The sequence below is a fragment of the Osmerus mordax genome, chromosome 2 (assembly GCF_038355195.1).
Source record: "Osmerus mordax isolate fOsmMor3 chromosome 2, fOsmMor3.pri, whole genome shotgun sequence".
Taxonomy (NCBI): domain Eukaryota; kingdom Metazoa; phylum Chordata; class Actinopteri; order Osmeriformes; family Osmeridae; genus Osmerus; species Osmerus mordax.
Window position 1 is genome coordinate 22,652,184 of NC_090051.1, and position 22,852 is coordinate 22,675,035.

The window sequence follows — 22,852 nt, forward strand, 5'->3', positions numbered from 1 at the left end:
AGTAAGCTGCACGAGAAAAATGCTAATTCATGTAGAGCAGGCGCACCAGAAAGAGTGGAACAGTCCCGTTATCACACTCCTGACTGGAGGGTGACGAATCCCATTGCCCACCCCTGCCAGCGACCATGAACATCTAGACAGGTAATCCAGTTGTCAAGGCCCACATTTCATCTACAGACAACTCAACCAGTGCTGGCATGAATAGTCCCGCACATTCTCATTTTGAAGCCCACAGCTTGGAGGATTTTCCAGAAACGTTGATCCATGAAATCAGGGTATGGATGACAGCCCTCTCAAGGCAGTCTCATTACCAGATCCTGCTGAACAGGGGAATAGGTCACAGTGCACTGGGCAGAGACAGGGCATGATTCAGGCTTGGATTTGGGTTAGACTTTGATTAAGATATTGCGAGGCAGGGTCACAATTGGTAGGTAAGATGGGGAAGGAAATGATCAAAGCCAGTGTCAAGGGTTTGAAAGTCGTGTTTGCATGTCCAGAACTGGAGGCATAATGATCTTGTCTGTCTACAGACTGTAGGCATTTGGAGCATACCACAGTCTAAATGAGCATAACTAGGGGAGGTCACCATCAGAGCCTGGAAATCGCTGCAAATTTACCATTGGCTGCACAAAGTACATGCATCTGCCTTCAAGGTAAATTGGAGGGAACTGACTGTATCCAACCCGCTGCACTTATGAGACTTCAAAGAGAAGCCTTGTACACAGTGTCATCCTGGTGGGAGATTTAACAACCCCCCGGTTTTTCTCTGATGTTTTTTCCCTGACAAGCATGTCATTAATTAATTCCCTTATAAGACAATTAGTAAGTTCAATCAAAGCCCTTGGGTTTTAGACGTTAGGTAAATGCAGCACTGCATTCAAAACCATTCATCCATAGAACTGCCCCTCAACCAACCTAAACCCTTTACATTAACCCTTTTTCCACTAAGAAACTCAAATCGAACTGAAAACTCTGCTGGAATGAACAAGCATACATTATTATCCATGGAAAGTCTCTTAAGAGCTATGAGATATTCTCAGTTCTGAACATCAACAGTATCATTGTGTATCAGGGTCTGCAGGAACATTCAATGAACTGTTTCAGCCCTCACAAATGTGGACAGTATCAGAACTGAAGACATTACTGCTTAAATGACTTCCTTTCTTTTCCTAATTCCTTTATCAGTCATCTATAGAGGATGTGGTACGCGTGGCTAAAAGGACTGTGGGAGTCAATTAAAATGATATGTATACCGAATGCAAATTGGGATCTCTTCTTTTAAGGGCCAATTTAAATGCTGAGTATTCCGTCTGTGTCGTGCAAAGTTCTAATATTGGCATTCTTCTGTTGAGTGAGCAACAAACCTTGACAACACAACTACTAAATTATGTTTTTGTGTTTATTAGCATTGCCTGGCTAGAGGTCTCTAAAGAATGATGAGATTTAATTTGCTATTTGTCCGTGCTGAAGGTCTGCTATACTGCGCGGCCCTTGAACTAGTCAAGTTAGTGAGTGTGTATTTGTGTGTGTGGGGGGGGTGAGGGAGAGAAGGAGGGGGATAAAGAAGCACTCTTAGGAACACCCATTCATTTAGTTTAATCCAATTCTGCCTGCAGGTACTGCTAATCTATTAGAGCCCTGTCTTCCATTCGCTGAACTCCTAACACTACAGCACACAATAGCGCTTTGTAGCCATGGAACCAAACCTGGGACTTTTTGAAAGAAGCTATCAGGGTGGCTGTATATGTTTAGCCATGCACATCCCCTGCAGCACTCTCTTATAGCCCATTCAGGAGGGATAGCCCATTGCTAACTGAAGAATGATGCACGCAGGTCAACGTTATGTGTATTAATCAAATGGTCAACTCTGTTCTGGGAAGACTTCTCTAGGTACCCCCCATGTAGTAGTGGGTATTGGGGCTCACGCTCATGCACGTTTGTGTAGGCTGCGTGTGAGCCCACACACCGAGCACACACACACACCGAGCACACACACACACCGAGCACACACACACACTGAGCAAACACACACACAGTGAAACGTGACCCGTTGACTGTTGTGTTACTCTCAGCTCACATGAAGTGATCCCCTCTCGGCGACAGGCCCTCCAGCCCGTGGATAACAGAGTGAGACATGACAGAGTGAGACATGACAGAGTGAGACCACATCTGCTCAGGAGAGATAGTAAGCACTTGATCTCACAAACGCAAGTGTCTCCTTTGCACTTCAGGGCTCCTTGTGTCAAGGAGACTGTGTGCAGTGTGTGCAGTGTGTGCATGATCATTAACATGCACACACTGCACACCAGAAGACTTCACCCAAGGGCTTTACCAACGGGACATAAGAGCTTATTAGCAATGAAAGTACAAACCACTTCAGTGCATGAACACACTCCAGAGTCCACACCTAACAATTAGCATTACTCAGACAAACCGGTGTGTGTGTGTACTGGGGACAAATATATCCAGGAAACAACCCTATGCAACAGCCTCCTTTTCAAAACGCTACAAACAGTTACAGTGTTTGCAACGCTCCCTTTTGATGTATACACAGATACAGTGGCAGTGCATGATGGGAAAACAGATGTGAAACGGCTGTTCAGTCAGCGCCCTCTTCTGTGATACCAGAAGGAGCTTAGACTGGGGAACCAGCACTGCAGACGAGGAGAAAGAAAGGAGAGGGCTGAAAAACAGAAAACTGGAGAAAAAAAATACAACAAAAAACAAGAGATGAAAGGGGAAGAGAAAACTACTCTCTTGCACAAGCATGAGTGGAGAGTGGAAGAGGGAGGGAGAGAGGGTGATACTGGGTGACACCATCTTGCTTGTAGAACAGTAATTTATCAGGTCCTGAAGGCCACAGCAGACACATTTACTCACTGCGTTGTGAAAAACCATATTTCCTCCTTTCCTGCCTGTAAAATCGCCTCATATTGCATCAAGGCTGCTCCCTCTCAGTGGAAGTGGCTGTTGGCAGTCCACTGTAAAACAACCATCACAAACCTGCAGTAACAAGATAAAAGTTTTAAATTACATTGTGTGTTTGTTGAGGAACATAGCCCATGGCTTCAAGTCTCTGTGGAGGTGTGGTGATTACATTCCTACAATACCCCTGCCTCTAATTACATGCCGATATCAGATTCACTTTTTGGTGTTGATGATCATTTATTATGGATGGTTGTTGTATGAAGCAACCTGCTACTCATATTTTAAATATAATGCCCCTAATAATGTAGACTGGTAGTGTACAGTGTGGCTGTGGTGGTCTATAGATGAAAACAAGCCAATTAATCAAAAGGCAGTTAATGGCAGCAGCTTTTTCCCCGGTGAGCTAAGTGGTACATTCGTAGCACTGTCCGCAGCTTGCTCCTCACGCGCCCGTTCTGTTGAGGATACTCGCTTCACAATCAAGTCACTCTCCCTTGGAGACAGCCAGAAGGAAGCACGAGGAGACCGGTTGCGCGCATCATCTGTCGTACACAGGTCGGACATACAGTCGCCAAATATTCAAACGGAGTTCACACATCCAACGGGTAGGGAGTCACTGGAGAAACGGCCATTCGTTTGCTTTATACAGTGGCCGAAGCAGGCGTTCTCCCTGGTCTTGGATAGAAACGGTTTGTGGTCCTCAAGATGAACCAAACCGCAACCGTTTCGCATCAAGTGAAATGCCAGTCTACGAAGACTATCAAGGTAGATCTTTTTAATTTAAACCCTTTGAGGAAAATGTGTTTGTTGATCGTTTTCGGGTTGATACATGTGTTTTCGCTTCACGGTTCAGACCTAGAGAAAGTTCCAACCACCTTTAAATAAAAGTTTCTTCTGGGTTGTGGTTGTGTTTTGCGCATTGACGCACAGCACTTAGGACAAGGTATATTCATTCAGTTTAATCGTTTTGCATAAAAGTGTAAAAGCGACTCTGGTAGAGATGTTTGTCTTTGGTGTAGAGTGTTCGTATGATAACCAAGACTGTCAGATATTGTAGCCTACCTTCTAACTAAATTGACTGTGGTCTTTATGCATCTGTTAGGGTGAAAAGACAGTATAGCTTTACACAATGGTGCAGTGCAGAGGTTTAAATTCACATCACGTTGAGTGCGTAATAGTCGACTGCTTATAATAATAAAGACAAGCATGACATGCACTGACAAGCTCGTGGTAGGCTAATCATGCACGGAACTTAACAGCTAATGAAAAGCAGCCTTAAATGGACACCATACCAACAGTACAGACTGAGATTGTCTTTGAAGATGTGTGGCTAGTTTGTGGTGTCCACATGGGCCCTGGTTTAATTGCGTTATTTAAATACGTGTAGTACTGATTCAACTAATTGATGCTCATCAAGCATCAATTAGTTGCATGCTTTCAAGCATTACTATGGGAGAACGCCTTTCCGAGAACCAAAAATCAATCCAATCATTTCCCCTAATATTGTTACCGTATTTCGTAGTGGCCTAATCGATTTGATGGCATTTCGTTCGTTTTGTTTATTGTGAATCATTGTCCCTGGACAGTTATATGGGAAATGGTGGTACCTCACACACCTTTTAGATTTGTTTTAATCATATCAGTGTTGAAACAATGAAAAGTATGAAATGCGCATTTTGATATGTGGGCTAAACATATGTTGATTCATCTTGTGCATTGACTCACATTCTATTGATTTTGCCGCGGGTTATGCATCACTTTCTAACACATAAAGTCCTCAGGTAGACATTTCACTTGGAGCCAATAGATTTTTTCGGCTTTGAATGCATCACAATACTACATAATTAAAGAGATATGCATGCAGGTTGTTGTCAGTACTAGAGAATGTCAAGGTCTTGATAAAATATGTACAGAAATTTGAATAGAAATAGAATGAGAAGAAAGATGGAACATTTGAAATAGCCTATTGTCCATTCGTGAAAAATGTGATTATTTGGTGGCTAATCTGGTAGGCTACACACTGCATGATCTCGGAAGATTAAAAATTGAAGCACATTTCATTGAATGTTTGGCTCCATATCAGACAAGGTAATTGGTCATAGGCCCGCTATATTGTATGCTAGTGCTGTTTCATTACGACCCTAGCGCTGATTGCGCTGAGCGTGTTGCTACCGGGACGTCTGCTAGGGTGAGCTTCACGCTAGGCCGCCGAGGGAGTCTCCACTCTTACCGGAGCGGCGGGTGTGTGTGCAAAGATCAGCTTCGATCTGTGGGTGAAGAGGGTCAATCATTTAAATCACACCTAGTGCAGCTCACTTTGCAGTTCACATCTATCATTGGCTTCTTATGACATTCTAATCTGTCTGAAACTGCCAGGGCCAGCCACAAGACAAGGGCAGCTGAAATAGGCTGTAACATGTAAAGTCAGCTAGCTACCAATTCAAGTCCAGTAAGGGTTTCTTGCGGTGAGGATGACTAATTCATTGTATGTAGGCAACATCTTTTACAATACTAATAGACAGTTTGACGAAACCACGGGAGACACATAATTAGCTAACAGAAGCAACAGACTTCCACTTCAAATTATAGGGACATGGTTACAGTGTAGGCTAGTAATGCGACCACAACGTTTTGTGTCCTGACTCGGGGCGACAGTATTCTTGTTTTCACATCTTTCCTGTCGTCCTAATGGATTATCAGAGTAGGCCTACACCTACACACCGTACCTGAAAATAACCCCCCCATCGACATATCTAGCCTACACGTTACCCTGACGTTCCTTTCAGCCTACAGCAAACCTGTGCAGGTGTCCCAAAACAACTAGCGGATCATACCATGCTGGGAAAGATTAATTCTTCTCAGGCCTCCTCCGTGTTAGTACAGAAGGATAATCTCCGCGCGCCTGACCTCTCCGCAGCAGTGTTCTGGTCTTAACAGCCCTCCCCTCATCCTCTCTAAATGCTCCCGAATCCTCCACTTTCCTCACGACACGATCTGGTACGGAAAATACAATTAGTTTGAGGCAGCAGATTTTTTTTGTGGTCTTGGAGGGAAGCCTGACGAGTTCGTGGGTGCAGCCCGGAGTTGGTGTTCCTTGGCGCCTTAAAACTGACAGCTTCTTCTTCTATGATTGATCGGACGTGATACGTTTGTTCTGTATCACTGGAAGCAGGAAGCTGTGGCTGTTGTTGGGTTTATGATCACTTAGAGGTTTAAAACAGATCACAAGTCATATTGACGCTTGACGTCTGTGTGGTTAATTAATGCAAGTTTTCTCTCTAGGTGACGGTTGTGTGGGTGTGATGATTCTGTGACTCTTGGCTTGGTCTTGATTAGGACGCATTTTAGCAGAAAGTATATTGGCAGTTTTTCAAGAAAGGTGATCACACTCTAAGGTCAAACAGAATTCACTTACTTGACAGAAATCTCAGTTATTTGTTCCAAGTAGCTTTCACAGCACAGTAATATAGCCTGGGGAATTCAGCATTTCGGATAGTGATTTTGAGTGTGAGAAAACATTTCTATGAACGAAATGCTTATTGGAAATCCAATGTTCATTGATGGAAGAGCAAGTTTACATAGCACATAAACTCATCTCAGAAATTCATTAATAAGTAATCGTACTCATTAAATAATGATAAATGACGGCACATATTGACTGCATAACAAGAGCTAAGCAAAAGCAAATATAATACTCATGATCTTATTGAAGTTCTTTGTAAATTTATTATCTTGAAATACAACGATACCGAATAATATGCTTGATCTAAAATATATAAAAAAAATTGTCATAATTTTCATCATGCAGACTGGTCACTAACCATTTATGGAAAAGATAGGCTTACTTGTTACCATGATACACATTTAACACCTAAACATCTTTTTGAATGTTCCTTTGAGCTTGACTGGTACATGGAACCTGTGTTTGAACCAAAAGGACATTCAGTGGCCCATTATAGAAACCACATCTGTTGTTGATTTACAGACAGAGATGGATGGGAGATTGAGGGTCTCACTAAATCTGTGTTAATGGATCATATAATGGTGTAGAGATTGGGACCAGTATTGTCACGGAGCGCACGGCGCCGGTGCGCCGGTCTGCGTCACCGGAATTCTAATACGCACCTGTTTTGTGTTGGGACTAATTAGGACGGCTATATAAGCCAAGATGTTTCCAACCTCGTTGTGGAGTCTTATTCTTGTTTCATGTTAATGGCCGTGTGGCGTCTGACCTTTGTTTTGTGAAACCTTGTTTTATTCTCAAGTGAAGACCTTGTGCGCTTTCATCCAAAAGACGCTGACTCCTTCCCTGCTTTGTCACAAGTATCTATAAATCTGTGTGTGCTATCTGAATGTTCTGGTTGAGGCAACGTGTATAGTATGGTACAGGTAAGTGTAATATATTATTGGATGTCTCCTGTGATGTGGAGGCAGTGAGTGAAGAGTGATAGGAACCCAGGAAATGAAGGATGTCTGTTAGTAATGGCACAGTAGATGAATGACTCAAGGATGAATGATGAATCAAATAGATTTAGGTGGTTTGTATACAAGTGGACTGTTGGAATAATGGTTACAGTCAGCCAATGGACTGTATAGTACAACTAAACAAGGATATGTTATGTATTATATAAGAACATGAATGTTTGAATAAGGTATATTCAACTATTCAAACGTCACTGTCAAGAGTGAATGTGACACTTTCCCTCACATGACAGGACCATGGTGGCTCTCCCCCATGAAACCACAGGATCCAGGGCTTATTGTCAGTATCTCTGTCAGGATACTGCTCCATTCTCCTTCATCTCACAAGCCACACCCCCCCCCCCCCTCTCCCCAGGAACTCAGCACTGGGTTATTGAAACTTTGAGGCCATCCTTGTGATTCCCTCCATTTACCAGACCTTTCACATAACTAGTCTTTAGAAACTGTTGGCAACCGCCGCGTGGCCGCGAGACAGCCGTCCTCCTCCTGTGATCGATTGCTCAAATCTGTCTCATGAGAATAATTGCATTGCCTCTCCAGTCTGTGACTCAATAAATTACAGCCGCACGCCAAACAATCTCAATATATTCTTCCCCCCCAAAGAACATTTCTCATTGTTTCTCCTCACTGAGGACTGTGTTATAAAAGTGTCACTATTCTGTTTTGTTTTTGGTTGAAACATGGCTGCCGTTCATTGGCATGTCTGTCGCTTCACTCTCTAGAGGTTGTTATTTATTCCTAGAGAGGAGAAATCAACTCTGTAATAAAGAATGTGTAAAAGGATCTAGTTTGTCATTCATCAAGCTGTGTACCGTTGTTTATGGGCTTCACTGGTTGTGGAGAATCGTAATGCCCCTCGAAACCCACTGAATAGATCCAAACTAACTAAACAGGCCAGCATTGTGTAAAACTAGAATTCAAAGACAATTTCCCTCATGATTCATTATTGTAACTGTTAGGTGTGAGTTGTTAATTGGGCTGCTGGGAATTGGATGTTGTGACTCTCTGGGAATCCAGAGACATAATTGGTCATAGCCTGCTGACGTGTTGAAAAAAGAAAACTAGCTAATTAGGAGTCAAAGTTGAAGCTTTGCCAAGGTATTTGATATAAACAATCTTCCAAAGCCAAATAATCATGGCCGGTGTTCAGTCTTGCACACATACTGTCTGTCTCTTTAGTTTCACAACTGAAATACTGGGCTCAAAGGTCTGGATCCTTGATACACAGAGAGATGATGCTTTTTATGAAATGTCTTCTTCACCATCCAGTAGGTTTTAAAGGCTGTGACCAAATGTGGTGTGAATATGAGATGGTGCTCTGACATGCAGTGGGTTTTGCTAGTTGAAGTTAGAGAAGTAGAACTTATTTTCAGGCATATGGTGTAGGTGTTTAATAGCCACACCGTTCTCAATCTTGTTAGCTCCACCTCTCCTCTGCTCCCCATGCCTCCCAGCTTGTGCCACAAGATTCCACGGCATCTTTAAATATCTCAGTTATTTATGTAGTTTGTTCTGCTCTCTGGTATCTTTGATGTCTTTTCAAGCCTATGTCATCTCAAATCTCTTTAAGCCTGACAACTTTTATCACGCCATCTTGTAGATCTCACTTGCCCTGGTACTGCAGATCGCCAACCACGATACAGTATCTCCAGACATGCTCTTTGATCTCTATCACAGCTGAGTGTTTGAGGCATTTTGAGGGCACATTCAGTTCACTTTCTTCTCTGTTTTCCCCTGTCACTGTGCAGTGACTTTGCACAAGGGCTTGGTGTGTTGATTGTCGTGAATGTTGCTGTGTTTGACAAGATATATACTGAGCCAGTAATGTGATTAACTTCACTGCTGCATTGCTGATCACTCTGCTGTAGGATGAAAGCAGGTCAGTGAGAGCTGGTTTGTGATTTATTTTGTCCTCCATTTTTCCTGTCCCTCTACTAGCCCAGACCCTGTCTTTACCCTCCATGGCCACAATTACTGCCACCGGGCCAAATGGCAGCAAATCTGTCTCTTAATTACAAGTTTCACACATCACGTTGTAGCATGAATAAATGCTGTATTCTCTTTTACATATTTACATTGTCAAAATAGTTTTGTTTTCTCAGAATTGACAAAGGTGATGGAGAGGTCACATATTCTATGTTTGCTCTATGAAATTGCTGTCAGCTTTATTTATCTAGCATGCTGGCTACCTGGAAGGTTTTTTTTATGTGATTGTTTTGTCCGCCTCAGTTTACCTGGGGTCTTACCTAGGGGCCGTTTCCCGCTTTCTCACCAACGATATGATTAGACAGACCCTCGTAAAGACACCATTTCTATCTTGATTGCTCCCCTCAAAGAAGGCTTTCCTCAGAAACACTAGAGTCACCTCTGCTTCATGAATGTCTCTCTGAACTGGAGTACCTTGTCTTTCATCTGGATGCCTTGTCCTGCTTTTCACAGCCTGGTTTCCCCCAAGAAATTCAGCCCGCTAGAAATACACACTTTATTTACTGCTTCCATCTGAATGACACCTGTTTGTCCTCTTCCCTGTCTAAGCTACTTTCATGATATTTTCGAGTAGCTGAATTTATAGATATCCCCAAAAAGCTTTTGAACTGGAACTAGTTTAGAAAAGGTGACCACCCCGCTATTACGTTCACAAATAACTCCTCAAACTGATCTAGAAAATATATAAGGTTAAGGAGGTTATATTTTGTCGCCCCAGTCGTCCCTTTAGTGACAGAGCCTCACCGGTGGGGGTTGGGCACGTTTGCACAGTAGCACATCCTCTCTCTGTGATCTCCCGCATGGCTGGCTTGGTTAAGCTTTGAACGCGCTGTTCTTAACACTTAACTTCAACGGATAAATCACAACCTTTTGCAATTTTTCAACTTGCAAACTTGAAACCTTCCTTTCTGTTGCCAAAAGTATTAGATGTGTGAGTGTGAGCACCCTGACACACTTCCTGTTTACGCTGAGAAAGTGTGAGAGGAAAACAAGACTGTCTTAAGACTACAGAAAACAGCGATGTAGTTGTAGAATAGTCTGTCAATAGGTCCATCTCTTACATTTACATTTACATTTAGTCATTTAGCAGACGCTCTTATCCAGAGCGACTTACAGTAAGTACAGGGACATTCCCCCGAGGCAAGTAGGGTGAAGTGCCTTGCCAAAGGACACAACGTCAGTTGGCATGACCGGGAATCGAACTGGCAACCTTCGGATTACTAGCCCGACTCCCTCACCGCTCAGCCAACTGACTCTTAAGGAGCCTGCATGTGAGGAGGCTGCCTACCTCGTGTTTTCTCCCCGCAGACATGAAAGACCGTCGCTGGCCGATGGACAGCTGAAATGTTTCTCCTTGAACAGAACGTGAAATGAATGTTGGTGTGAAGCGGCTGGCCTACGCCAGCTCCATCGACTGCTGAGAGCTATTTCTCTCAGCCCTCAGGCAAAGCCATTTGGCAGAAACCCGACAATCTTTCCTTGTAGTGTAGGATTGTTTTTTCCACCAGGGAATGAGGTATCTCAGCCTGATGATCAGAACTTGTTTCCGACCTCCTGTACTCAGGTGTTGATTAGATTCGCACCTTCAGATTGAGACATCAGTCTCAGGATTTAATAGTGTGCGAGGAAAGTAACACATTTGCAATGCAGAAAAATGTAACACTAGTTTTGGTGGACTGTTTCAGCTTCCAGCGGCATGTAGCACTGTCTGCATGGTTCTCACACAGACTTGTGTGACTGTGACACTTGGAGTTCTTAGGTTCTCACCCGGAACACCAGAACTAACTGTGTGATCCCAGTTTAGGATCGTGCGTTGGGTGGTTTTGTTGATGTCCGGTGTTTTGAAAGTTTATCGATTGTGCGGCTGTTTTGTCGTGTTTCATCAAAGTCCCTGATACGATGAAGACTTCTCTCTCCTGTGAGCCACACAATGCTATAGATTCATGTACAATGTATGTATTTAAAAACATACAGTATAACAAAAATCAAGAAAGTTCACAAACAGGCTCTAACGAGCAGTTAATTTCTTCCTCCCTTCGTTTGGGCCTGAGGCTACAAGGAGAGCCCAGAGGGACGCAGCTGAACCTGTTGACGCAGCACACTAGAAGAGGAGGGACTGAGCACTGTGAAGGAGGTGCCAGTAGTAGGGTTGAGGAGGTCTGTGTCTGGCAGAGCGATACAGCCTCAGCTCTCCTCCAGGCACGCCTGCACCCACCCCGCCACGCCCTCCCTCCCTCCCTCCCCCCCCCCCCCCCCCCAACGCCCCCCAACCAGCCTCTCCAGCCCGCACACGCTCAGACACCAAGAGGCGTCATCTGTCCCTGTGAAACAGCACGCCCTCTGGTGGCGTCCAGTGGGATTGCAGTTGTGGAACTGGGCAGTTATTCTGGTCATGTATTATAATGTATTAATAATAACGTTCATTTATCAGATGCTTTTATACAAAGCAATACACAGGGGGGACTTGAACCTTCTACCTCCTGATCTGTAGTCAAAAACTCAGCAAAACTGGCCCCTGGCCATGAATTGAAATTGTAATTCTCTCAGTTCATCGGTTACACTAGTGACTACATTACATTACATTTACATTTAGTCATTTAGCAGACGCTCTTATCCAGAGCGACTTACAGTAAGTACAGGGACATTCCCCCGAGGCAAGTAGGGTGAAGTGCCTTGCCCAAGGACACAACGTCATTTTGCACGGCCAGGGAATCGAACCGGCAACCTTCTGATTAATAGCCCAATTCCCTAACCGCTCAGCCATCAGACCCCCCTTAGTGACTACAAACTGTGTTCCTAATCCTTGGTCCCTGTTGGCCACAGGCAGCAGGAACCAGGGTTACATGCTTACTGGTCTGTATCATGAAAAGCACCTCACGCTGAAGACCTCAGATCAAAGCTCATCTGCTCTGTGGAAGAAGTACCATTAGAGATTGAAGGCAAGGCTGTGGGCAATGGATCTCCCTGTTGCTCCACTTTCCTTCCCTAGCTATGAAGAGCTTCCATCATTGTAACTGTGTTGTGTTATAAAACAGTTACAAAAAATCCTGTACTATCCTCCTCTACCTCTGACAAACTAATCTCTCGCATCCATGGCTCCCAAACTGTGTGGATCCTAAATCCTGCAGACAGACGCTCCCTGCTGTTGGAGGGACCTGACAGGTGATGAGATTTCTGAGGTTTTAGCATTGCTTTTAATCTTACCGAACAGGATATGGTTTCATTGTGGTTTCATGTTATTAACACAGACCACAAACGTCAGCTTGGCTTTGTGAGGGTAAGTAGATACAACATGGCGCTTAACTTAGCGAATCATTGAAAGATTACGTTGAATGTGACGTAATTCCGTACAGAAGTTTTCTGCTAAGAATGCTCCTCTGCATATCGAACCAGTGCTTCTTTCAGGTAATGGGGCCAAGCCAAGCTTTTCATTGGTATTCTGAGACCACTTTACCCATCCTGCTGTACTAGAGAATGCATAGACTTTGTGACAAAGTTGATGAAGCATGTATTTTCATCTCTGTGAAGATTGCCACCAGTGGTGACTGCATGAGCATTAGAAATCAGCCTGAGAGGGGGGAGAGGAGAGAAAGGGGGGGAGAGGGGGGAGAGGGGGGGGGCACTAACAAGTAGCAACACACAAGTTGATAGGTAGAACGTGTATGGAATTCATTCAAATGCACCTGTGTGTGTGTGTGTGTGTGGTTGTGTGTGTGTGCGTGGTTGTGTGTGTGTGTGTGGTTGTGTGTGTGTGCGTGGTTGCAAGCTACACCAGCTTGCATCTACATATGCTTACAGGCTATTCTGCAAGGTACCATTTGAAATGCTGGCACAATACAGTCCAATCCAGAGCAGCACAGAACATGCACCTGGATGCCCACTGGGCTCAGCAGTATCATCTGGACCTGAGAAGGGATTAGCTTCCACCTACACTCCACATCAAGTACCTCGCCTCGTCATTGACCTCATGATCAGTGGGTCAGTCGTGTGTTGGCAAACCCCACGCTAACAAACAAGCTCTTGGTCGAGTGCTCTATTAATTAGCGAAGATTGCTCTGATGTTGGTATATAAATGTGCACAAGGTTATTGAATAGTGCATAAAGCTGATCCAGTACACGTGCTTTTTATGAGTTATTAATGAACACGCATGTCTGCCAGGTGTTATCTACTCTGCGTAGCATACAGCAATATTATATAAACTATGGTTTAGATACTTGACTGAACTCAAAGGGAGCTGTGTTAGGTTGTGTGTAAACGCTTAGACTTGCTTGTTCAACTATCTTTACCACATTCTTAAAATATTTGTCCAATTTTCTTCAGTCGTGCAGGAAGATTCCTAATTAAATCAAGATTTCTTGTGCCTTCCAGATATATATCAATATTTCTCTATCATATATTTGAGATATGTGGAACATATGCTATACTATGTGTGCTACTATCACATTGGCTTTCAAATCTTCTTACCTATCTTTAAGCTTCTATCGTCCCGTACCTCCAGTAAATCATCACTTATGTGTCTCTCCCAGCGAGAGGGCTGGAATGTGACATGACTTCTTACCAGACAAGCTGACTCACCCAGGGAGACAGCCGCACCATCATGTCTGAGGCACTTACCATACAATATTTAATCTGATCCCTTCAATGTTGCTTGCCTAATCTCCCTGCCTTAGCAGTGTATAACGGATCGTTGACCATATCAGTGAGATGAAGGTAATACTGTAAAGATGAGCGTGTAATACCCACACTGTAACCATGATACCTTTAGGTGGGTCTGTGGGTTATGAAGAGGAAGGTGATCTATTCATCCCCACTTCTCACGACCGTATAATGAAGATTATCCTGACCTGTCTGTCTTCTGCACCCTAAGTGAAGGATCTATGGTCTGATTTAAGGACGAGCCTCATTGCTCATAAGATGCGCATATTTCATGCAGCATAAACTGCCTCTACTCCAGCTATGAAACCAGCAATCTCAAAACAAGCTCTCTGAAGGTAAATAGTTGGCTCCTGGTCCAGGAAACATCAGGAGGTGTGTTTCCCGCTGAGGCCCTGTAATGACTAGATTACCAGCCGGAGATCAGTGAACTGCATGCTGGGAAGCTGGAGGTTGCATGTTGTGTCTCAAGCATGCTTCTCATGCCCCGTGATTCAACTCTCTGCTGTTTGTCTGTTTGCAGAAGGAGAAGAAAACTGTGGAGAAAAAAGTAACAGTTTGTTTTATTGCTGTTGTAAAGTCTTCATACTTACTTGTTGTCAGCAAGACTTGGTCCTGTGAACATCATTTGTATACATTTCACAAGCAGTCCAGTGTTAATGCAAGTATATTATCACAATTAACGATTATTGGCCATACTGTTACCGTTTTAATATTATAACCGACTTACGTTTTGTGACAGACAAATCCCAAGTTGTAGCTACTGGAAGACCTCATCTGTATCCAACAAAAGAATATAAATATGAGGTGAATAATAGCATAGAGCCTGTGTGGTGCACAAAAGCCCCCATCCCGAACCAAGAGAGTTGGAGCCTTCACTTCAGACAGCAGCAGAGAGGACTTCTGTCACCCCCACCAGTGCCTTAGTGATTTATAGTCACCAGGATTCCCTCGTTTATTTATATTTTCTTTAAATCTTTACCTCCATAAAGTGTAAAGGGAGTGGAAAGCTTGACTTGTTGATAAATGGCGGGTAGAAATCGAAATTGACATCTGATAGGGCCATTCCAATGAGCGAGCGACGGATATTGGACAGAAAAATGAAACCGCTTGCTCAGCTGAGATAACAACTCTATCTGCTGAGCAGGGAGAAGAATGGACTGATGTTTCCATTTAAGAGCAGAATCCAATCCTTTCAATATCTTCGAAAGGATTGTTGCCAAGCTGAATGTCAATTACATTGGTTGCCTGGGACACAAGTCAATACACCCACGCGGGGTTAAAGAAGGACAGATCCTCGATAGTCCAATTTCCGTCTAAAGTTGTCAGTTAGCTAGCTGACAATATTGAGTGTATGCAGTGGGTTAAGGTGTTAATGCATTTCTGAGATACTAATTTGCTGGCTGTGAGCTTGCATTCAGCCACTGAAAGGAAGACATTGAAAAGGAGTTGTGTATTCTATGCATTACCATGCAGTTACTAAACTCATATTTACACAGAGAAAAGGACATTTCCATATAATTACAGGCCCTCGCCGCCCATTGGTTTCTATAGTATGCTGTGGTCTTTTTCTTCAGCAAATTGCCTCCATTCACACACTATGAAAGAGACCCTGCAGGAATAAGAGTAAATTCACAAAACGATCTCCTCTTGGAGAGGCTGAGAGGAGACACGCCCTCTCTAACTGTCCAAACCTTCCGCAGTTGGTTCTTGTTGTCTCCTCTGCTGTGGGGCTCTCCTCTCCTCTGCTGAGGCGCTCTCCTCTCCTCTGCTGAGGCGCTCTCCTCTCCTCTGCTGAGGCGCTCTCCTCTCCTCTGCTGAGGCGCTCTCCTCTCCTCTGCTGAGGCGCTCTCCTCTCCTCTGCTGAGGCGCTCTCCTCTGCTGAGGCGCTCTCCTCTCCTCTGCTGAGGCGCTCTCCTCTCCTCTGCTGAGGCGCTCTCCTCTGCTGAGGCGCTCTCCTCTCCTCTGCTGAGGCGCTCTCCTCTCCTCTGCTGAGGCGCTCTCCTCTGCTGAGGCGCTCTCCTCTCCTCTGCTGAGGCGCTCTCCTCTCCTCTCCTCTGCTGAGGCGCTCTCCTCTCCTGAGGCGCTCTCCTCTCCTCTGCTGAGGCGCTCTCCTCTGCTGAGGCGCTCTCCTCTCCTCTGCTGAGGCGCTCTCCTCTGCTGAGGCGCTCTCCTCTCCTCTGCTGAGGCGCTCTCCTCTGCTGAGGCGCTCTCCTCTCCTCTGCTGAGGCGCTCTCCTCTGCTGAGGCGCTCTCCTCTCCTCTGCTGAGGCGCTCTCCTCTCCTCTGCTGAGGCGCTCTCCTCTGCTGAGGCGCTCTCCTCTCCTCTGCTGAGGCGCTCTCCTCTCCTCTGCTGAGGCGCTCTCCTCTGCTGAGGCGCTCTCCTCTCCTCTGCTGAGGCGCTCTCCTCTCCTCTGCTGAGGCGCTCTCCTCTCCTCTGCTGAGGCGCTCTCCTCTCCTCTGCTGAGGGGCTCTGCTCTGCTGAGACGCTCTCCTCTCCTCTGCTGAGGCGCTCTCCTCTGCGGCTCCTGGACTTCCCGCCTCCCACCAGCAGGGGTCAGCGCCTGCTCACACAACCCTCCGGCGCTCGGGAAGTCTCTGCTAGGAGAGAGACTATGAGGGCTGGCCTCCTCGGGTGGACCACCCAGGAAGTCAAGATGTGGGATGTGACCCTCACGTGTGGAGCCAGGATCTCCCTGATCTGTTATATGTAGAGCCTTCTCCATATGAAGAAAGGAGGAGGGGTCCGGATCTACGTCAGGGTGTGGAACACAACTCTCTTGATGACGCCTGTCTTCGCCTTGGCCCACAACAATCCCCTGTTTGTCTGTTCTTCTGCCTTCTACAAGGAAACGAGGACGAATGCACATGATTTAAGGATGATGAAACACAACCTTGGGTCAGCCCCCTGCAGGCATCCTTCCTGTCCCCACTAAGCAGGGGTGGAGCTAACCCGCCCTGGCCCCCATCTGTGCTGGGGAGAGCTTAGCGTCGCCGCTCTTGAGGAATTACTGTCGTTCAGCCCTGCTAACGAGGGGGCACACGGGACCCTGGCTCATCACTGTTACCACGGCAGCACAGGAAATCAATACTGCGCCGCGTGTGACAAGACGACAAGATGGATAATGCTCTCTGTAACCCCACCCTCTTCCGGAGAGGGTTGTGATGTGTCATCTGGCGTCTGGCCCTCCTGGATGTCATTGGATTCTCACCGGACCAATCAGGTCTAGACCTGGCAGGGTGTGTGGGAGGGGAACGGGTTCAGTGTTGGTCAGAGAATAGTCATACCCTTCTTTGATACTTCAGTGGCAGTTGTGTGTGCTTGGTGCTCTTGGCCTGTATCCATCAGTACAGTATGTGATGCACGGTAACGGGATCAATACAGTGAGTTGAATCTTGAACAGATCAAATCCTAAGTGAAACGATATTTAACTATACATCAACATTCTTGTCAGATCACATATCCATTCATCTGATCCCGACCCTAACGAGTTCCAACAGCTCCTCCCGGAGCCCAGCGGGGGGTCCCTGTCACATCCCACCTCCCCCGGCAGACGCTCCGAGGACACTCCGAGGAGCAGGACATGCATGGATATGCATAATCACGCTCCATTATCCAACACAAACCCCCTCTCACTGCCTCCCCTCCTCAAACAATGTCTCTTCAAGCATCCATCCATCAATATTCCAGAGGGGGGAGGGCTGGAGGGCTAGGAGGAGACGGGGGAGGAGAGGGGGAGGGCAGTATGGTGCAGGGGGGAGGAGAGGGGGAGGGCAGTATGGTGCAGGGGGAGGAGAGGGGGAGGGCAGTATGGTGCAGGGGGGAGGAGAGGGGGAGGGCAGTATGGTGCAGGGGGGAGGAGAGGGGGAGGGCAGTATGGTGCAGGGGGAGGAGAGGGGGAGGGCAGTATGGTGCAGGGGGAGGAGAGGGGGAGGGCAGTATGGTGCAGGGGGAGGAGAGGGGGAGGGCAGTATGGTGCAGGGGGGAGGAGAGGGGGAGGGCAGTATGGTGCAGGGGGGAGGAGAGGGGGAGGGCTAGAAGTGGGTTAGTATTAGGGTTTGAATTACATTAGGGCTAAAGTCAGGGTAAGGGTTAGGGATTGGTGGTTTGGTCGGGCTTCATCAGGATAGAAAAACAAACCTGTGTGTGAATGTCTGTGTGTGTGTGTGTACGTGTGTGTGTGTGTACGTGTGTGTGTGTGTATGTGTGTGTGTTGGGGGGGTTGTTGATCTCTATCGCTGAGAGATAGCCCTTGTTTATAATGCTGGGTTTATAGTAAGTGAAACGGACAGCGGTGTCTGGAAGGAGGGGAATTTACTCCTCAGCCTGTCATCCAATCACAGCAGAGGGGGCCAATCAGGTTTCATTTGAGCCCCTTCAGAATCTCTATATGAAAGCGGACAGACGCTTTGCCTAATGCAATAAAACATTTGAACAAAAGGCACCCAAACTTCTCATTTAATGACTCTCTGACAGGTCCTGACTACAGGCCAAAAGTCCATCCTATCTATCGTCTAACCGATCAACTGTGTTTAACAGAAACAAGTTGCAAATACAGTGTGTCACTTTTAGAGTGAAAGGACCGAGATAAAGAGAACAGATGTCTTCTACAGGATGCTGTTTGATTCTATGAAGCGCTCCAGTGTCCAGACATGCCATCTCCACCAGATCCTAGTTCTACAAACACAATTGCTAGCTAATTGCTCAAAGCCGTGGTGCGCCTCTTCAACATGGAGAGAACATGCAGCAGCTTTCTCATCTTTCATGGAAATGTAGAACCCAAACTCGCAACGCTTCAAGCTCAAACCACAGGGAGCATCTCAAACCAGTGCTCTTTCATTTAATCTTGTTGCTCCCTAACCCGATTCCTGTTATCTAATTCTCCCTCAGTGGCAGCGATAATCGAATTCATCTGCGGGAGATGGCAGAATGGGGCTGGAGGTCTGGGTAAACGGACCCGTGCCTTTGTCCGTCCTCGTTTGTGTCGTTTTGTAGTTAGGAAGGGCATGAAGCCAGATCCCTGGTTGCGACCGTGGTCCGCGTGGTACACAGAGGGGAGTAGTACGATTATAGATGGTGTGGTGGATGTATGGCGACACGTGTTTAGATTTTGTGTGTGTGTATGTGTATACGGCACTGGACACGTGTTTGTATCTTGTGTAGTGTGTGTGCATAAAAAGAATTTGAGCTATACGAAGTGGTCTGCGCTTCGTAAGGCAAAAGTCTCATCACAGGAGTTTACATTCTGCTAAGTCCTGTCTGTCGGGCTCTGGACATTGGTCAAGTGAGTTTGTGATTCATATTTTCGTTTTTATTGACCGGCCTCCAGAGGTAGAGGAGGTTGGTCGGCTCCACCACCCCGACTGCCCCTCGCCCAGCCGTGAAATTGACCTTGGCCTTGATCCCCTGGTGCTGAGATAAGCCCAAACAAGGGCGATAAAACCTGCTCCCTAGGCAGTGCATGTGTGGAGAGAGAGGAACCTTGGCCCTCAACGGCGACCGCTTTTATTGTCCACTGGCTGTGAGCGGCGAGGAGACACTCTGCCACTCTAAACGCAGACCGCCCGGCCGGCAGCCATTAAAATTCATGAGACACGTTGGGTTGAATGCCGAGGTTTATGGAAGCGCTCACTCCGTAGACAGTTCCTCAGGGGATGAACATCCTGAGTGAGGGAGAGGAGAGAGAGACAGAAACAGGCAGGGGGAGGGAGAGAGGAGAGAGAGATGGAGGAACAGGCAGGGGCAGGGGGAGGGAGAGAGGAGAGAGAGATGGAGGAACAGGCAGGGGCAGGGGGAGGGAGAGAGGAGAGAGAGAGACTGATGGTGACACTTTGTTGAGAAGAGGATAATCCTCTGGACAGAGAAGAGGGAGGGAGGGAGGGAGTAAGTAAGTAAGTAAGACTTTATTTATATAGCACTTTTCATACAAGAATTGCAGCTCAAAGTGCTTTACATAAAATCAACAAAAACAATAATACAAGTGTTGATCTAAAACGTTTAACAAACCAAACTAGCCGCACTCTATCTGCGGTCTCTCGAATCCATCTTAGATCCGAGCTGCCACTTGCAGTTTCTAATACACAAACATGACAAGGGGGTAGACAGGACGAGACTAGAAAGTTACAGCATAACATGAGGAGAGAGGAGGAGAGAAAAAGGCAACACCCAGACAATGCTCCTAGAGGAGTACATTGTGGGAACAGACAAAAACCTCAGCACATAAGCACAACAACATTTACAAAAACACGTGACTTGCAACGGGGAGTGGGGGGGGGTAGACAAGCAGCATCTGGACCTGCAGCCATGGTAGGCGCTGGACACAGACCTGCCAGCCACCCTGGGGAAACAAGCAGGCGAAGGCGTTGGATGGGGTGGGGGGGTGGTGATATCTGTAGTAGGTGAAAGTTAATGTGTGAGTAGGTCTGGGTTGGCGCCCTCGACCTAGGCCACAATCAGTCCGATTCTCCCTATGCAGATTGTGTTGGCCAGGAGACATCCTTGGTCATGACCCGGGCAGAGACCAAACCACAGATGTCGGGGGGGGGGGGGAGGGAGGAGCAAGATAGGCCTGTGCTGGTTACGGGGCCGAAAGTGGATAAGATGAGGTGGATAAGGGCAGAGAAGCTGCAGATGAAGACAGAAGATCGGATGCATGTGATGCTGTTAGAGTGAAGAAAGAGAATGGGGTTAAATGACGAACAGTTTGAGAGAGTAGGAGTTGCCTGGATGGTAGTGAAGAGAAAAGGACACTCAGAACCAGTGGCTAGATATCCCCCAGGCAGGTTGTGACAGGCAGGTAAAAGGGAGGTGTGGTGTGATGGAAAGCGTAAGTGAACAGCACTGAAGGAGTTCATATGAGGGGAAACCTGAGGAGGGCTGAGGGACTGACAGACTGAAGACAGGAGGAGCTTTCTGAATAAAAGAACTGGACACGGCTGACTGACAGTGAGACAGAGAATGGGAGAGTTGGAGAGAGAGAGAGACTCTTGCTTTGAGACACAAGGAACTGAATCAAAAATCTCAGTACAGACCATTAAAAAACCTTCTCTGTTATTCATTTGAATGGAAACACAGGAGGGCAGTGTTGCTTCAACGTGGTGTCTTCTGGTGGGTTGGGTTCAGGTAAAACCATTTGGATTTACATTCGGATGATGCTGACCAACGTGGGCGTGGCTATGCCTCTGCACTGTCCCTGTACAAGAACTTCAAGTACCCCCCGTCATAAACATGCATCAATTGACACAGAGAAATGTTTTTTTTTTTTTTCTCGTAGATTGAGTATCTTTAAAGTATTTTTTACTCCTTTGAGCGCAATATTCTTTATCTGGCATTTGGGTCTAGTCTCTGGGATGTTTAGGGGCACGATAGCCTTCAGATGTCTCCTTTTCTTAACAATTTGCGGTAATTGCATATCCGACATCACACTGTGAAGGGGCGTTTTTTGTGCTGGCTCTGTAAAGTAGCTGTTGAAGATGTGGGCGTCCTATGCAGACCAGATTGCAGCACTTGAAGTCCGAACCCTGAAGGTAGCAATAGAAACAGACTCATTAAGAACTGACGCATTAAGGAGGCCTACAGTCCACAGATTGGGCAAACATGACAAGTTTTTACATAGATTTTGCAGCCATTGAATTCATAAATCCTACAAGGTTTATACATGCACTCTAGAAGATTCAAGAATAATATTTCATTTGGGCAATTCCATGAACTGAGATGGATTAATCACTGGTCTGCAAAGTTTTTAGAAGTGGAGGACATGCAATACACAATTGCATAACAAACATGACATAAAAAAGAAACACTTTTTCCCCTATGAACATGTTGTGTACGCTAATGAGGCCCTCTGAGAGTTTTTTGCAACACTGGCAGCTCATTGCTCATTTTGGAGCGACACGCTATTTTCTAGCCAATTACATTCTAGCATTCCTGTTTTAGCCGTTTGGCGAGGCGGACCATCCTCGAACGTAGCTGCTAAACCGAACGTAGCTGCTAAACCGAACGTAGCTGCTTGTTTGCGTTAGCAGGTACGTTCGGCTAGTTCAACACAGCGTTTACTTGGTCACGTACTTATCGTACTCAATGTGACGTCTTGGTCGTCACACGCTTTCAGGTGTTCGTGTTTCCTATGAAGGTAAAATTAAACTGAGCTCAACAATCCTGAATTTACCGTCTCCCTGGTCCCGATTAGTTTGTCGGATGTGATATGTAAAAAGCATTCTTAGGTGCTAGTTCAGGACTGAGACACGTAACACAGGAGAGAAGCCTCTGATGGGTTGAGTCTTCTGTTATACCCTTCATCTCATCACACAGTCTCCTCTCTCACGCTGAAGACAAACTTCTATCTAACTGTTTGTTTTGGCCCACCCTATCTCTTTGTTCTTCACACTCTCCTTTTCTCTCTCTCCCTTTCACTCTCTCTCTCTCTCTCTCTCTCTCTCTCTCCGTCTCTCTCTCTCTCTCTCTCTATGTATTTCTCTAACTCTGTCTTTCTCTAACTTTCTCTCTTCCCTCCCATCTCTTTCACTCGCTCCAAACTCTTTCTATCTCTGTCTCACTCTCTCTTTTTTTCTAACCCTCTACATCTCTCTCTCTCTCTCTCTCTCTCTCTGTCTCTCTCTCTCTCTCTCTCTCTCTCTCTCTCTCTCTCTCTCTCTCTCTTTCTCTCTCTCTCTCACCCAGTCAGACTATTTTCATGAAGGAAGATGATTTCCATTTCAGGAGCACCTGCCGCATGGGAAACTTCTGGGGACAATTTACCCAGAATGCCTAGTCGGTCCCCAATACCTAATGCTCCAATTTCAA

General features: G+C 46.0%; 1 protein-coding gene across 1 annotated transcript in view; it reads left to right on the plus strand.

Annotated features, from left to right (window-relative positions):
- Nucleotides 1-3,554: 3,554 nt before the first annotated feature.
- LOC136958760 (inactive dipeptidyl peptidase 10-like) overlaps nt 3,555-22,852 on the plus strand; it is a 92,984-nt gene continuing 73,686 nt past the window's right edge. The window contains exon 1 of the mRNA XM_067252865.1: nt 3,555-3,693. Within this exon, the coding sequence (XP_067108966.1) occupies nt 3,634-3,693 (60 nt within the window). The 5' untranslated portion in view covers nt 3,555-3,633. The remainder of the gene's footprint in view (nt 3,694-22,852) is intronic.